The following is a 16,760-nucleotide window of genomic DNA, read 5'->3' as shown; positions in this document are numbered from 1 at the left end:
GGCTAGAGACACTTAAACGAAAGAGCTCCCAGAGATAGGCCTAAATTAAAGGTTGTTTGCGTAATGTTCTAAGGCGTATGGCAGGAAGTACATGTATTGTGTTTTTAATTAAATTTAGATTTTTTACACATAAAAAATATATATTTAATAATAAAAAAATATATTATTTGATTGGAGAGATGATATTAAATTTTAAATTTAATTTTTAATCGTAGCTATTGATGAATAGAACATTCAGCGTGCTTAATATGCTTAATAATAAAATAAAAAAGTTTGACCTGGCTGGAATTAATCTGAACCGTTCGTTTATATATATTGCGTCTGAGGTACCTTGGGTGAAATTTTAACAAGAACTCGAAAAGGTCAAAGCATCATACGTTCGATTGTGCCTAGTCGAACGAGTGCCGAGTAAAAGGTGACCAGTAAATTGTGATAAAACAAAGAACATGTCGAGAATTCTCCAATTTCCACCAAAGCACCCAATCTCCATTGATCGTACACTAACTTCAGTTTATAATTTCCAGTTTGATCTCTTTTCGACTTCCACCAAAAACAACACAAGTATAAAAAATAACAGAGCAAAGACTAGAAGCAGAGAAAATTTCTCTTCGGGTTACAACGACCCTTCTACCCTTTGCAACCTCATCAAGGCAAGCACAAATCAACCTTCACTGACATGTGGGGTCCAAGCCCATTCGCTCGTTCTAAAACTCGGTCACAACGCTAACCCTTACCTTGCAACAGCTCTGGTGACTATGTATTCTGAGGCTCACTCATTGACCGATGCACATAAGGTGTTCGATGAATTGCCCAATAGAACAGCTGTTTGCTGGACCTCTTTGATATCTGCATATGAACGGCATGGGTACCCGAGAAGAGCCTTAGAGCTGTTCAGGCACATGCAATTGAACAATGTGGAGCCTGACCGAGTTGCAATTACCGTTGCAATCTCAGCTTGCACAGATCTAGGAGCGTTGGATTTGGGTTCCTGGATTTATACATACATATGCCGTAACTGGAGTAAAGAAAGTATTTTAGAGGATTTGATTTTACAAAATGCACTTATCAACATGTATGTCAAATGCGGGAATGTAAAAGCAGCTCGGTGTATCTTTGACATGGCGAAGAAGAGAGATGTCACCACATGGACATGCATGGTCATGGGCTATGCATTGCATGGACCTGCCGTGGAGGCTCTGAACATTTTTTATATGATGCAGAAGGAGTTTGCTCCTAACCATGTTACCTTTTTAGGAGCTTTAATGGCGTGTAACCATGCAGGGCTAGTTAATGAGGCATGGCGATACTTAGAGAGTATGGAAAAAAATTACGGGATTAAGCCCAAAATTACCCATTTTGGCTGCATGGTAGATATGCTATGTCGTATGGGGCTCCTAGAGGAGGCATATGACCTGATAACTGACATGCCTATGAAACCAAATGCCATGATATGGTGAACATTATTGGGTGCATGCAGCATTAATGGAAATATTACTCTAGCCAGCCAGGCCCGAGCCAACCTAGCTGAGCTGGATCCAGGCTATACAGGAGATGATGTGGCAATTTCAAACGCTTATGCAAAATTAGGCCTTTGGGAAGAAAAGGTCAGTGTTAGGGCTAGAGTTATGCGAAGAAGACAGCCCGGATGTAGCTTGATTGAGATTGGGAGTAGAATGCGTGAATTTGTGGTAAGTGATGGGGAAAAATGCAACCATAACGAGTTGAAAGAGATTATCAAGGGTATAACAGAGAATTCCAAGTCATTGTTAGGTGACTCTGAGATGTTTACATTCAGCAATTTTGATTTGGATTGTGGGGAATGAATGACAATGCAAGGCAACCATTCTTTATATAATTTATTCTTTTTGTCAATGTAAGATATAGCCTAGCCTTTTAACATGGCAATGGTATAGAAAATACTATAAATGGAGTCACTCACATAGAATAGTATTTCACATTCTATTGCAAATCAATTAAAACATTGTCAGTTGAGCTTGTTTTTATTTTTTGTACAACATATCAGCTGTAAAATCGAACAGAAAAAACAGTTTAATTGCAATTCTGTCACAATCCCCCCCCCCCCCCCCCCCCCACACACACACACACAAACACAGAGTTTGCCATCCCATCTACCCAGTATCGTATAATTTATCAGTCAAAATTAAAACTGGTCATTTTCAATCACACTTCTCTGACATATATGAGCCTCCCTGTTAAGGAAAAATGAACATGATGGGTACCAATCCCCCCCACCCACCCACCATAAATATGGGATTATTATATCTTCAAGAACATCCCTATAAAAATTCTTTTGTGTTTAAATAGCTAGGAAATTTTAATTGCAAGGGACTTATTTGTAAACCTAGTACCTGCCAATTACTTTATTTTCAAGCGATGCTGATAACTACAGTTAGTAAGTTATGGAATTTTTCTTTCTTAGTTTCTAAGGCATCAATGCTCATAATTTTTTTTTCCAAATTTCAGGAATTCATATGTTAAACTATATGCAGAAATGCGTCGTACATCATAGACTAGTCAGAATTCGTCTGGTGCCATAAATACAAGTGCCAAGCAAAACCAAAATGGTACTGTCTCAGGACTCGTTTCCAGCTACTAGCATTTAAAGTTGTGGCACTGCTTCTTGGTACCTTTTACAATCTATTTAACAATTTCTTGTTGAAATTTTGTATTGGAGTCATAGGTAAAGAGGTATAGGTGCATAAAAATAATAATTTATATGATGCACCTGATCCCATTAACAAGCTGGCATATTATTTTTGTCATATCAATATTGGAGTCCTCATCCTCAATTGTGAAGCCCGGTTTTTACAAACTTGTCATTTGATAAATAGTTAAAAATATAAATGGTAGACTGGTACATAATCAAATTGGTATCATACCACCAAAGCAGTTAAGGGCTCTGATATAAATCTCAATTAATCATAATGCACAGGCAAGGAAGAAAAACAGGGATTTGTGTGATAATGAAATTTTCTTTGGAAGAAACATTATCAGCATATGTATAAATCCAAGTACCCAGGTCCAATGTGCTAAGATCTGTACAAATTCCATCAATCTTCATATCATCCAACTTTATTGAGGTAGACATGTCATCCATATGTGAAACTTGAATACTACGAGTGTTGTCCATAAAAATTATCAATGCGCGAAATATAGAAAATGAATTTATTGATACTTTATATGTCGCTTAAATAGGTTTTATACTAAACTTGATGCAATTTGAAAATTAATTAGTATCCATCGAGCAATGTAATAATTTAGACAGTCTTGTTCTATTGGCTTTTGATCATCAAAGCAAACGACTTTTTAATTACATGAGATTTGATATACAGTCTAAGAAATGATGAACAACAAATCGATAATTTTATTTTTGGGTCCAAACTTTTACCTCTACAATATTTGTTATCATAATGGTATGACATGAGGATGAGTATTCCAATAATTATTCGTTTCATCCTGTTGGGCTAGCTTCAACCCAGCTCCAGCTGTCATTGATCAATCTGTATTGCATTGTATCATTCACCACCAGGAACATTATTTAGTTTTGAAGTTAGGAAATTCTACAGTCAGACAGGAATCAGGATATTACTGAGTTATTTATTGTTATGAGGCCGCTTAAACAAATTTTTACAAACAATTTAACGTTCTTACTAATATATGTAAAAAAATAAAAATAACAAATTCAGAAAATTAATTGTTTCTGTAATCTAGAATAAAAGTATGTGATGTAAATTAAAGCTCAAAGCACTAGGCATTCTTTCATATATCAAAATGTAAATATTAATGATCGTGCAAATTATGTAGCCTTTTTAATCAGAAAACGGCGGGCTAATGGTTTTTGGTGCCTGATCTGGATTTCAAAATATAGTATCATTGTTCATAGTTCTATTTTTTTTTTTATGGTTCTGCATATTATACGGCCAATTAATAATAAAAAAGGCATATTATAGGTCCTGGGGTGGATTAGACATTCAAAAACTGCAAGAAACCCTTTGCAAATTGTATACGTAACTGTGTGATCCCCGAATCCAGCTAATTGGTTGCCAAGACCATTTTTTACAGCATTGCTAGTGCTAATTGATTGAGTAAAGCCTCCACCAGATGGGACCTCCACCAAAGGTACTATATAAATCATGTTCAATGAATAAATAATTTTTATCACAATTCTACAATTTTAGATTGCGTAGCGAATCAACTGCGGATGATAGGATACATTGAATTACAAACATTTTCATTATTTCTTTTAAAACATACCATTTATTGAAAAAATTATAATAACGCCAAACCACTATAAATTTCACATTGCCTCCTCCATCGGCTCCAACCTCTCCAAAGAACCCTAATTCTGGCTCCCCTCCTAAATTTTCCTCGCTGCCTTTTCAGAATCACATAGAATGTGAGACAAGTTGAGCTCGAGTTTTGTGTGATTTTAAAAGGGCGGTGAGCAAAATTTATGAGGGGTGTTGGAATTAGGGTTTTTGGGAGGTTGGGGTTGGAAGGTGGCCAGGTTTTAGAGTCGATTGGAGGAGGTGAGGCAGGGTGAACATGTCTTCTAGTGAATTACAAGACTGGTATAGTTTGGTAGTATTCAGATGAACATGTCTTCTAGTGAATAGTATGGTTTGAGTTTTTACATTAGGTTTCTCTTGTAATTTGATACTGTATCGTGCCGGGGTCTAACATATATCATGCTTAAGTTATGTCCACACGGTAATCATGTCCATTGGATACAATCATAAAGTGTGTATATATGTCACCACATATCTGTGTGGGTGTCATATTGGACATCTCTGTTTGTTATAAGCATGTTACAAAAGTAAAAAAGCACAAAAGAATCTATGATGTGATTCCATGTATGGCATGATTGGGTATTGGCGGTTGTTAATTTTCATCAGAGGAGAGATGTGCAAGGAAGTTCATTTGTTGCTGCTGAGCTATAGTGACAATTGGTAGCAGTTATAGGTTATTAGTTTCAGCACGCATCCGGGTGACTTTAACACATATGGAGCACAGGTATTAGGTGTTTGGAGGCAATTATAATTTAAAAGGTGATGTTTGTGATCTGTTATTTGTTTTGGGGTTGTAATTAGGTCTTTGGGGATGTATAATTTAAAAGGTGATGTTTGTGATCTGTTATTTGTTTTGGGGTTGTAATTAGGTGTTTGGAGATGTATAATTTAAAAGGTGATGTTTGTGATCTGTTATTTGTTTTGGGTTTGTGATCAAGTATCTGGTAATGTGTGGTGAGCGAGGCATGTGATGAGTGGTAATTAAGAGATTTGCTAGAGGATAATAAATGTAATAGAGAATTAGAGTTGTTTCAAAGATGACTCAAAATTTATGTTGTTTGAGATGATTTTTTGTTGCCAAATATTGTTTCCATTTTTGATAGGATGATTTTAATTTCTTTGGTATCTTAATTTTATACGTTTGGAAAAAAGTTTTAAATTGCAATATATTTTTCGTTTTTTGAATGCTGTGTTCATCCATACAAAATATGTCAAAACAAAACTATTTAAGCTGTTCAAATCATTTGAGGGATGACCATATAATTTTGAAGACTGTTTTGTTTTCTGAAAAAAGAATAAAAAATGTGCCAAACAAATAAGATAAATAGAGTCAGAATCTACCGCTTTTCTCATCCAACCGTTCAAATTTTTTCATGCACAAATCTAAAAAAAAATCAACGGTTGGATGAGGAAAAACATGTTCATTGTTTTTCCACAAGAAAAAAAAAAAAGCAGATTTCATTCTAGAAAAATGTATTAAAAAGCTCCTTTGCAATATACTGGTGGTTCTCAACCTTCTCCACTGAGTGCTGGTACCACTTGAACCCGATGCCAGTAGTTCCTCAAACCGCATGAATCATTACAATTCCAGTTTACAGCACCTAATATAAAAAAATTTCAGATGTTGTTAGTTATACGGAAAAAATGAACAATTTAACATATTTACCTTGGAGAAAATTTGCCATTTCTTAATAAGAACAGCCAGAGATTGCAATTGGAGAAAAGACGTTTCTTATTTATGGAAATATTCCAAAACCGGGCACGTGTTTTTCTTAGAAACATAATACAGCCAGTCTTTGTGGCTATACTTCTAGTGAAATATATGCTTGATATTTTTTCTATTTGATCCAGATTAGAAAGAACTTTTTAATAATGAGGACTGACCTGAAAGATTTACACAGCAGATTAGGTAACAGGGCACCACATAAATGGCACTCTAGCCAACAGGGCGCCACATAAGATCCATCCAACGCTCCAAAATTATCCAAAAATGGCTGCATATGCTGTTTCCCTCCTTCCATCAAAAGGATCTGATTTGTCAGTCAGTTATCAGCCTAATGCTGTTATGGAAATGATAATCTCTTTCCTGTACTAAGCTTATCGTTATATCAAACTTTGCATATGGCCACATAAGAACTCTTAGTGGCACCAAGTGGTTAACAACAGCAAAATTTTATAGTATAGATCACAACAGCACAAATTACCAGAACATCCTCCAAATTTTACAAAATAAAATTGAACCCAAAAGCATACAGAAAATAACAGAAGGTGATCACCAAGCAGTGCTCCAGGAGAAATCACTCTATCATGAGAAGATCATCAGGACATGTACCAGTAGGGTAGGACCCAACTGCAGTGGTAGAGATGAGACGTCCTGAGGGAGGATGCCAGCAAGTCTTATCTTCTAATGTCTTGCCATGGCGAATACAATAAGTAGTATTAATTATTAGGCTTTTACTATGTGAGAAATGAGAGACATAGGTCGTTTGCTGCATCATCTCTCTTCTCTTAGTTGATCACAGTTGCAGGTGCCATTGCTAAAGCCAACTCTTGGCACTAGGCTACTTGCTCCCATATTCATTGTGCCCTAATTACACCATGTAAAAGAACAAAAAAATTAAGAATCTTTAGAAAAATTACTTAGATAAATACATTAAACACACAGACATGTACTTTATATTTCTAGAAATGTAAATAGACAAAGAATAACAATAGAAAAATGGTTCAAAATGAATTGTAATTTTATTCCTTGCTCTCTTTGTGCCTATATAAGCGTTACATCTTACATACGAGTCTCTACAATTCTTTATAATCTTTTCTTACCAAAAGGTCCCTATAGTTTCTATAAATGCGTAAACATATAATAAATCTCAACAACTCTCCTGAAGATGGGCAAAAGATATCCATCAAGCCCATCTTATCACATAACCTAACTAGATCTATTGAGCTAAGTTCTTTGGTGAAGCAGTCAGCTACTTGATCTCCAATAGCTACGTGATTTCCCTGGTTCTATCCGCAATGCAATGCCTAAGGGCTTTCCAGGGAATAAGAAATCTTTATATGAACTACCGTATTATTTCAAGCAGCCAATGAGAAAGTAAAAACAACTCATACCAGAACAACATTTTGCATTTATATTAGGGCAAACTCATCAATCAAACCTTTGTATACCAATTTCTATACAGTACATCTAGGTCATAGAAAAAAAAGACAAAAAAAAACAATTACAACTCAGTATGTAGAATCTTTTCATTTTCGTCAACCTTATCTCCACCGCCACATGCTGAACTTTTAAGGCAGTCTGCTGGAGGCTTCACAACCCCATAGTCAATACCCATTGCACAGTTACAATATGTCTCGGCAATCCCATCTTCTCTTTCTAAGTTGATGTTGTTTAGTACAATGCCACTACACGGAACTGTGTCACTACAAGCAAATTTCATTGCTTCTGGTGTTTTTGATGTTCCACTAATGTTCTTGAAAATCACCCCGCTTATCTTCACTGCTGATGTCTGTTTTTTTTTTTCAGTTCAGAAATTCAGAAGAGCAATTTACTGTGAATTGGATGTGTCATATTTGGTCTTCGAAAATTCAAGAAAGTTAGGTCTTTCAATGGTTATTTTATTCTGCTGAGAATTGCACTAAAAGAATTACTGTAGCCAACCTTTCCCTATAATACCTTTTTTGGTCAAAGTGTACCTTCCTTTCCCAACATGGTAGTTTTTTTATTTTTTTTTCTGCATTACACCGTAACAAGTTTTTAACATAGTATACTTTTTCTGGAAGTATTAAGTAAACTGAAAATTGTGTAGTTTTTTTTTTCTCATTTGTCAATCTAATGTAGGTTTTATCTTTAACTTTTCCCATACTTATTATGTTCAGATTATAGCGAGGACCACTATACCTGATTCTTGCAAGGAGTTTTTGAGTCGCAATAAAACTGGTCGATTATTATTGGGTTCTTGACATCAATCATCTTCACATTTTGAAATAGCACACCTTTACAATATCCGGAACCTCCCTATCAAGGAAAAAGAAACCAATATATCAATTATTACCACTTAACTCAAACAATTATTTTGAACGTTTCCATGTTTGCCCTTCTAAAAAATAGGTATATTTTACATTTCAAATTCGAGTAGAACTAGGGTGCTCTTAAGTTCACCAAGCCCCTTTGTGAACTCAACTCTAAAACCTATCGGATTGGTTTCATACGACGAATCCGAACTGTTGAAACCCATCTACCTTACGAGTAATGTGTCTACATGCGAAAATTTTACACTTTCGAATTAATTTAGTATAAAGTCAAGAAGCCAAAATTAGAAGGGCTTTCATTTAGATTATTCACATCTTCTGAACACCACACGATTTGAACTTCTATCATTAAGGACTTGATTTTAAACTTGAGTACCTGCCAAGTCTTTATTCGCAGACCATTAGTAGTACCCGTGATTATTGCAGTGTCCAAGACAATAGCAGTTACCACAGCTATTGAATTATCCTTCCCTAGGCTCCCTATGCTAATAAAAAAATCAAGAATACAAGAATTGACATATTATGTTAATAAGCAGATAGTACAAGTATGATATGGACTGTAGTAGTCTATTGCCCAACCATTGCAAGTTTGAGCATGTGCATCAACTACAAGTACCAGATGTCACCAGAATGGTACCAAAATGCCCAGGTATCATATCTAGGTACTACTAATTATGATTATGGCATCAATTTTAAGTCCTTTTTGTCAAAAGAACTGGGCATCTTGATAAAACATTTTCTTCTTAACAGTTTTAGGTTCAGAGTTACCATGGGCAAAAATAAAAACTAAAAGAGGAGATTACTGTAAACCTGATTCCATGACCAGGCCCACATTTTACATTTTTCATCTTGATATTGGAGCTCGCATTCACGATGGAGATACAATCATCCCCTGTATGTCCAATATTATTTTCATTTCTTAAATAATCAAATCAAAATTAAGGTGTTCAGTTACAAACCGCAATTTGTGTAATTCCAACTGATCTTTTGATCAAGCTTTGATCTCTGCCTTAAATCTCAAAATGCAACATGAAAAATGATATTGTGTGATTACAAAAATTGGTTTTTTGAAGAAAATTAAAGATATTGGATACTTGCAACAAATCCCACATTACAGTTAAGTAAATCTGACAAGTGGCTACTGGTTATTTTCATTTTAACTCAATCTGAGTTGCTCGATCACTACCTTGTACAAACTTGTTATCAAATGTCTAAATTATTCCTTTAGAGAAATATATCATTCCAATAAAATATTAAAATCTTCAATTTTAATTGCTATAAAGTTTTGTATAAAAATTAATCAGAAGCTGCAGAACAAACTGGTAATGAATTATGTATTTTTCATTTTACCTGTTCCAATATGTACATTCTGGATTACAACATTGGTAGATTCAGTTATGTGAATGCCATCTGTATTGGGGCTATCTTCGGGAGCTGTCACTTTTACACCCAAAATTTTTACTGAATCCGATCTAGAGATTTGAAAATGAATTTGTTGCGAGTATTGAAAATTCAGCTTCTTTACTCTTACTCCCGAGCATTGATCAATCGTCAGAGCCTGCATCATTTTTTCCCCTTGTTTTAATTATGATATTTCTTTGTTTTTTGACCAAGTATTGTAATACTTGGCACAGGAATAATACAAATAGGTGAGATGACAATTTTTGGATTTAATAAGTGTTATAAGGGTGAAAGAGTTACCGTGGGAGCTCCTTTGCATGGCTGCAAGAACAGAAATAAATATGCAGAGTCAGACTTCATTATCAAAACATGTGTATAAAAAGAAAACAATGTGTGGTTTTTTGCAGAAGCTTACTGAAGGGAAATGCATGAAAAGGAAACTTAGTGGACTGTTGGTTCATTTGTGTTCAAAATATTAATCTCAACGAAAGCAAGGAACCCTAATACTCTTCGCTTCTCCCTTTGTTTAATTAAAGAGATAATCCTACTAGGTATTTTTTTAACTCTGGGGATAGAGAAATTATCAGTTGCTTAGCTCCTGATACACAATCATGCTTTGACAGGTTATGGCTAATCCCTGATCCAATTTATTTTCCCTTTTTTTTTTTTCTTTTGGATATTAGTCTTGTTTATTTTCTAGTTGCACGACTAAAATGACTGCCAAGGAATAGCTGATCACATATCTAAGGTGTAATGGAACCAGAAACACTGATATCTGGATAAACTTTTTCAATTAGAATAATCAAAAATTGTTTTTTTTTTTTTTTTTTTTTTTTTAAAATCATAACCTAACCTAACCTTGACCAACCACACCAACTGCAAGTCTGCCAGATATGCGCTCATTAACTTCAATTCAGGTTCTCAACTTGAGTAAAAGAAAATACATATATAATTCAGATAGAAGGGAGACCAATTATCACACATTTTACTGTTTCATGCTAATAATTCTGATAGGAGAACTAGAAAAAGATTGCAATCTTGCTAATAGCACAAGCACCAGCATTGTTAGCAGACTGATATTTCACTGTTTCTGTGGTAATATTTCTCTCTTCTTTGAGAAACTTTTTTTTTTTACTTTGTCAAATCCAAAAGCAAAAGGTTATAGCACAAAGTACAGAGGAAAAGAGGGGGGGGGGGGGGGGGGGGGGGTTGTAAGTTTACATTCGCTTTGTTGATCTTGCAAGAGGCAGCCCACCATTTACTCCCTGAACCATCAATTACACCACCGCCTTGAAACCTGACACCTGTCAGCTTGTTGAAAGTGAGCCAGTTCCTTGGGCTCTTTGGGTCCCACAGTGCCGGCTCTTCGGGTGCTATTATTGTTCCTTGTATCTATTTAACAAAAATGTTTTCATTTTGTCATTTTCAACACAAATCTTGTGGTCATGTATAATTTTTCAAAATTTAGGTGAGGGTTCTGGTGCCCAGACTTTTGATGGCACAAGTTGGCACCTCTGTTTTGCATTAATATTTCAAATTTACTAATTCAAACGACAAATCTGAAACATTGATCTCATGCTTCTGTATCCATGTAAAATTTTATGATTTTTCTTAAATCATTGTGCAAAAGGTCAAGAGTCCATGAATAAAAGGATCAAGTTAACTATAATGTATAATCTTTAGTGAATTCATCTTTTTTTTGAATAAAATGAGGATCTAAGTCCTCATTTGATATATTGATATAAGAAGGTAGAAGGTCCAGGTTTTATAATAAAACCTGGGATACAAAATCATTGGTGTCTCAAAAAGAAGTTGAGACTAAAAATTAAAAATTAAAAATTAAAGTAAAACTAAATAGAAAGATCACGCTAAAGTGGAAAATGGAAACAGGAAGAAAAGTAAAAGAAAAGAAAAGATAACACAGAGTTTATCAAAGTATATTGCTCAATTTAAGTAGCTCATTCAGTGAACTCATCTTTTTAGTCTCTTGATTTTACAAAAATTTAACTAATATAAGGTGTCATATCACTTATAAAGAACAACAAGATCAAGTATTCAGGTTCATGGTATGTATGGATCTTAAATTTTGAAAAGAGGTTTCAGCAACATGTGGCACTGGGACCCTCCTTGCAGATAATATTTTGGAAAGGATAAGAAAATGTAAACACTAAAATAGAACATTTAGATTCACCTCAATTGTTAGCTTGTCTTGGCATGGACCCTTAAACCTGGTGGCATTGACTTTGTACCGGCGCCCTTCTGGTACCAGAAATACTGCATTTTCCAGAGAGCATGCTTTTTGCCACGCATCCAAAAAAGCCTACAAAATTTCAACTTCAGAAATGCATGGCCACAACCAAAAGAGTCGAGGTCTACCATAATTGGAATGGTTTCCTTTCTAATTTATGTCCGTACAGTCTCTCGCTAGTCTGATCATAGTGGGGAATACGACAGTTGCTTGGAGAATTAAAGATGCTCCTACGGGATTTTTTTCAAAAAAAAAAAAAGTAATAATAATAAATAAATTAAAGAAGCTATTGTTTTTTTAGTGCGTATCCTCTGAGATATCTCAACTTTTGCGTGACCGACGTGTACGGTGCCTATTCGGGGATAGCGCGGGGCCAGTATTATTTGTGCTTTGTGATTCGCACAGAACATATTTGAACGGTTGATAAGAGGATGCGAATTCTGTTCGTCATTGGGCTTTGGCAGCGTCCGTTGGAATCGTCTGCGGCTTAGTCTGTATTGCTTTTCATGTTAAAGCTGATATTTAATTAATTATTTTTCTTTTCTTTTTTTATCGAAGCCTGTAAGCACACAACACGCATCCTATTCAAACCTAAGTTTTCCTATAAGAGAATATGCCTTAGCCAGCTGAACTAAGCAGAAGTAATAGAATTTTAGAGCATCACCAATCCAGCAATTAAAATTAATTGTTAAACAGTGATTATGAAAATTTTAGAAATTAATCTGCTACATTAGTGCAATTAAATTAAATTGTTTTTTATATCCACATCAGCTCATATTTTTTTTTAATGGAGAGAGAGCACTAAAGAAAGATTTTGAGCAAATCAATTAGACAAGTGTCATTAAACAAATATTTTCTTATAAATCAAATTTAGTAATTTAGTAATTATAATACCTCCCAGCAATTATGTTAGTAATTGACACATCAGATTAGCAATCATAAAACAATTACCATTATAGATGCTCATAAATAAGAAAAAAAAAAGATTTTGCAAAAAGGTTTACATTTTCTCAAAAAACTACGAATTATATACATAAAAACATTTTTCATCGAGGATTGATATTTTTTTCAGAATATTTGTCTTATTTTTTAATAATAAAAAGTCTAATATTAGATATGTTTTTGTCAACTACCTTCATTTTTTTTAATTGGATCCTAAAAAATATATGTAATTGTGTTGTGTTGGATTATGAATTTAACATTAAAATGATATATGTTGTTTGTGTATATTCAAATCATATGATATTAAAAAAAATTGTTTTTAACCCCATCTCGTAAATGATCATTACACAAAAGAAATAATGGAGATCATAAAAAAGATTTTTCTATATTGCACCTTTGAAATACTTAAAAAATATGTTTGCTTGTCAGGAACATTTATTCTTCTGCATTTTTCTATCTACAAAATTGTGTACTAAGACATGTTTATTTATGTTATTACATAGTAAAAAAAAAAATTTGAAGGTCAAAGATAGTAACAAAATTTATATTTACATAGCTTATTTGAGAATAATCAAGCAATTTGGACAAAAAAAATAGTTAGACAGAGTTTTCCATTTGTTCTTTTTGTTGGTCTTCGACTCAAAATAAACATTTTATCCGCTATTTGATATGAAACAGACAACATAAAAGGGATAAGTTATTGTGTATTTTTTTTAGTTTTTTTTTTTTACTTATTTTACTATACAAAATATTTCTAGCTAGTTAATATTAATGGATCGATTTAGAGAAAAATTGGTACGCTTCTATTGTGTAAAATATCTTTTTGTTTACATAGTATCTTTAAATTATATCATTTGATAATCCTTTTCTAAATTTTAAAATTCTGTTCTTCTAATATTAGTTAATAAATTCACAACAAAAATATATATATTATGAAACTAATTAGATAAATGAAACCGAAACAAAAAGAGACTCCGCATCTAATGTTATTTAAAAAGAGGAGGGTTCAAATGCCTTCATGTTTTTGTTCCTCCATCATGCCTCTGTCTCTCTCCATCATTTTCAAAGTTCAAACAGTCGATCCGAACCGCTCAACCTAACCTCCATACTAAAATATGCTTGGAGACCAAATTTTATATTTTTAGAAATTTTTTTACTATTTTTTTAGATAGGTACAAAAATATTGTTTTTAGATGGTTCAGATTTACTGATTTTGTACCTATCTAAAAAAATAGTAAAAAAATTCCTAAAAATATAAAATTTGGTCTCCAAACATATTTTAGTATGGAGGTTAAATTGAGCGGTTCGGATCGACTGTTTGAACTTTGAAAATGATAGAGAGAGATGGAGACACAAAAACATGGAGGCATTTGAACCCTCCTCGTTTAAAAATCTTAGTAGTACGGTAGAGGGTAAAGACAGAAAGACTCTAGACTCCATTAGTTCGTACAGAAGCATTACATGGATTACTAAAAGAGTTATGCCACATAAGATCTACTAATTCCGGTTGGAAGAGCTATCATTCTTCCATTCTTTTTTTTATGCGAAAATCACGTGGATTGTTCTTTTTTGCTTCTAAGATAAAAAAAGCAATTGCCGACGCGTTACCACTTATATGATAAGCGAGGCCCCCCTAATCATTTACGAGGACGGTTCAAATGCCTTAATTTTTTTTTTACTTTCATCATGTTTCTATTTTTAAAAATTTTAATAATTCAAAATTTATAATTTAAACGTTAAAATAAAATCGTTAGATGTAATCTATATTATTTTTTCTGTGTCTATAAAAAATTATCACATTTTGATTTTGCTTTTATATGAATCAATAAGTTGAAAAATCAACATCTAGAAATTATCTACATTTGTATACATTTTTACAAGCTCAAAATAACAATCAAAATAAAGTTGAAATGTCATAATTTTTTACATGTGCATAGATAAAATGATATAGTTCATATCCAACGGGTTTTTTTTTTTAATTTTAAGATTTAAATTTTGAGTTATTAGAGTTTTTAAAAATGAAGGCATGATAAATGCACAAAAAATGGAGGCATTTGAATCCTCCTCATCATATATAATGTTTCCTTTTTGACCTTCTACTTTTCAAAAATTAAGATGCGTGGATGTAGACTAATGATACTATAATGGTAGAATAATATTTTTTGAGTTATATATATAGCTCACTGTTTGCCATTTTGTTTATTATTAGAAAGGCAAAAATGAAGAAAAGTGACTTAAATAGTCCGGATATAAGCCTTATATATAAATTTAATTGTCTAAAAATAAGAAGAAAATTATCACATACAAACTATAAATAGAAGCCAATGTTACTGGTAATATGCAAAAGGGCCCAATAAAATTAAATTATTACTGTACCGACCTGTGTATCATCAGCTATGCCGTCCCCGACTGCGCCGAAGCAGTCGACATTGACCGAAACCTTTCCCGACACATCATCCCCCCACATTTCAATGCCGATTTCTTCATCTTCTTCTTCCTCAATCCACCATTTCTCTCCTATTTCTTCTATCCCTTCTCCACCCTCCCATGCTTCCACATTGCTGCCATAGTTTTCGCCTCTGATCTTCGAAATCACCAACAATAGAAGCATTAAGTACATTGCCCAAGTCTTCATCTCTCTCTCTCTCTTTATAATATATAAGATGAATTTGTAGCTTTGAATTGCTAGTTTTGCTCCCTGTATAACAGTATTTAAGTATATCCCTTTTTCTGTAATTTATGAGCAGACTTGGAATTTATATAGAGGAAGAAGGAGACAGAGGTAATGTGGCTTGACTTGAAAGGGTAAATTACTAAAGAGGGAATGTGTATCATGAAATGGGGCGGTAGTGGAAGTGTGGGTCTCTTTCCAGCTTGAAGTACAAGGGATCCAAATTTTATCCAAATATTGTTTTTAATTTTGTGTCATGTAGATCTAGATTTCTATCTCTATAAACCTACAAAGTAATTTTGAAGAAAATAAGAGAGAATTGATCCGATTTTTTTATTAATAGAAAATAAAATAATAAAATATCGAAAAAGGTATAGATTTTGGGTTTTGTTGAAAAATAAGTAAAACGGGTTTAATAAATCCGTCCAGCAGGACGGGTCTAAGTATCAATTAATTTAATGACGATGCTAACTAATTTCAGCAGAAAGGGAAAAAAAACAGAAAAAATTAAAGGATCAGGAACTGATTTCAAAAATCCAATTTCGGCGAGGTAATGATATTTCTCTTATTTTCCTATTCATGACTTGCTTGTAATTGCATCAATGACATCAGTCGTGATATTTAGTTATTTTTTAACTCCGGGCGGGTTATATTATACCGTCTAGAATTTTTTTTTTCTTTTTTTTACTCTGAATGGGTCTGCTTGTACCGTCTGGGTTTCTTTTTTTTTCCCTTTCCGCTAAGTTTGGTTAGCATCGTCATTAAATTAATTGATACTTAAATCCCTCTCACTGGACAGATTTATTAAACCCGTTCTACTTATTTTTTGACAAAACCCAAAATCTATAACTTTTTCGATATTTTATTATTTTATTTTTTTATTAATAAAAAAATCGGGAGAATTGATTGCTCCTTCCAAGTTCCAACACTCAGGAGGCTTTGATTTTTTTTTCTCTTCTCTCTCTTTCTCTGATTTTGAAAATAGATCAAGGTATGTGCCTGGTGGTGGGAAGCAGGTGGGAGATGCATATATCTCGAATTGAAGGGGCATTTAAGAATAATTTTTCATTTGTACACACTGCATTAATTGTTATAATTTTTTTTTCTATTTTTGATCTCTTTAAGAAAAGGGAAAGCAGAAAAGGAGGTAACA

The 16,760-nt window shown here is 33.6% G+C and overlaps 2 protein-coding genes across 2 annotated transcripts; one reads left to right on the top strand and one right to left on the bottom strand.

Annotated features, from left to right (window-relative positions):
- Positions 1-422: 422 nt before the first annotated feature.
- Positions 423-1,925, top strand: LOC144564428 (putative pentatricopeptide repeat-containing protein At1g74400). Its single transcript, XM_078314026.1, has one exon. The coding sequence runs from the start codon at positions 447-449 to the stop codon at positions 1,455-1,457; it is 1,011 nt and encodes a 336-aa protein (XP_078170152.1). The 5' UTR covers positions 423-446; the 3' UTR covers positions 1,458-1,925.
- A 5,499-nt stretch (positions 1,926-7,424) lies between these two features.
- Positions 7,425-15,602, bottom strand: LOC144564217 (putative polygalacturonase At1g80170). The gene is made up of 9 exons (XM_078313789.1): positions 15,317-15,602; positions 11,938-12,066; positions 10,968-11,138; positions 10,047-10,067; positions 9,696-9,903; positions 9,156-9,237; positions 8,722-8,830; positions 8,215-8,331; positions 7,425-7,822 (listed from the first exon to the last, which is right to left on the bottom strand). The coding sequence occupies exons 1-9, from the start codon at positions 15,569-15,571 to the stop codon at positions 7,535-7,537; spliced, it is 1,380 nt and encodes a 459-aa protein (XP_078169915.1). The 5' UTR covers positions 15,572-15,602; the 3' UTR covers positions 7,425-7,534.
- Positions 15,603-16,760: the final 1,158 nt, after the last annotated feature.

The sequence above is a fragment of the Carex rostrata genome, chromosome 13 (genome assembly GCF_964058835.1).
Source record: "Carex rostrata chromosome 13, lpCarRost1.2, whole genome shotgun sequence".
NCBI lineage: Eukaryota > Viridiplantae > Streptophyta > Magnoliopsida > Poales > Cyperaceae > Carex > Carex rostrata.
Note: the sequence above shows the minus strand (reverse complement) of the source record. Positions and strands in the feature narration are given on the sequence as shown.

What these genes read in the sequence shown, in the direction of transcription:
- LOC144564428 (XM_078314026.1), top strand. Translation starts at nt 447, where the DNA reads ATGTCGAGAATTCTCCAATTTCCACCAAAGCACCCAATCTCCATTGAT.
- LOC144564217 (XM_078313789.1), bottom strand. Translation starts at nt 15,571, where the DNA reads ATGAAGACTTGGGCAATGTACTTAATGCTTCTATTGTTGGTGATTTCG. An exon ending in CATGCAAAGGAGCTCCCACG is followed by an intron (nt 9,904 to 10,046) that starts GTAACTCTTTCA and finishes AAAATGATGCAG; the next exon opens with GCTCTGACGATTGATCAATG. An exon ending in GAATGTACATATTGGAACAG is followed by an intron (nt 9,238 to 9,695) that starts GTAAAATGAAAA and finishes TTGGACATACAG; the next exon opens with GGGATGATTGTATCTCCATC.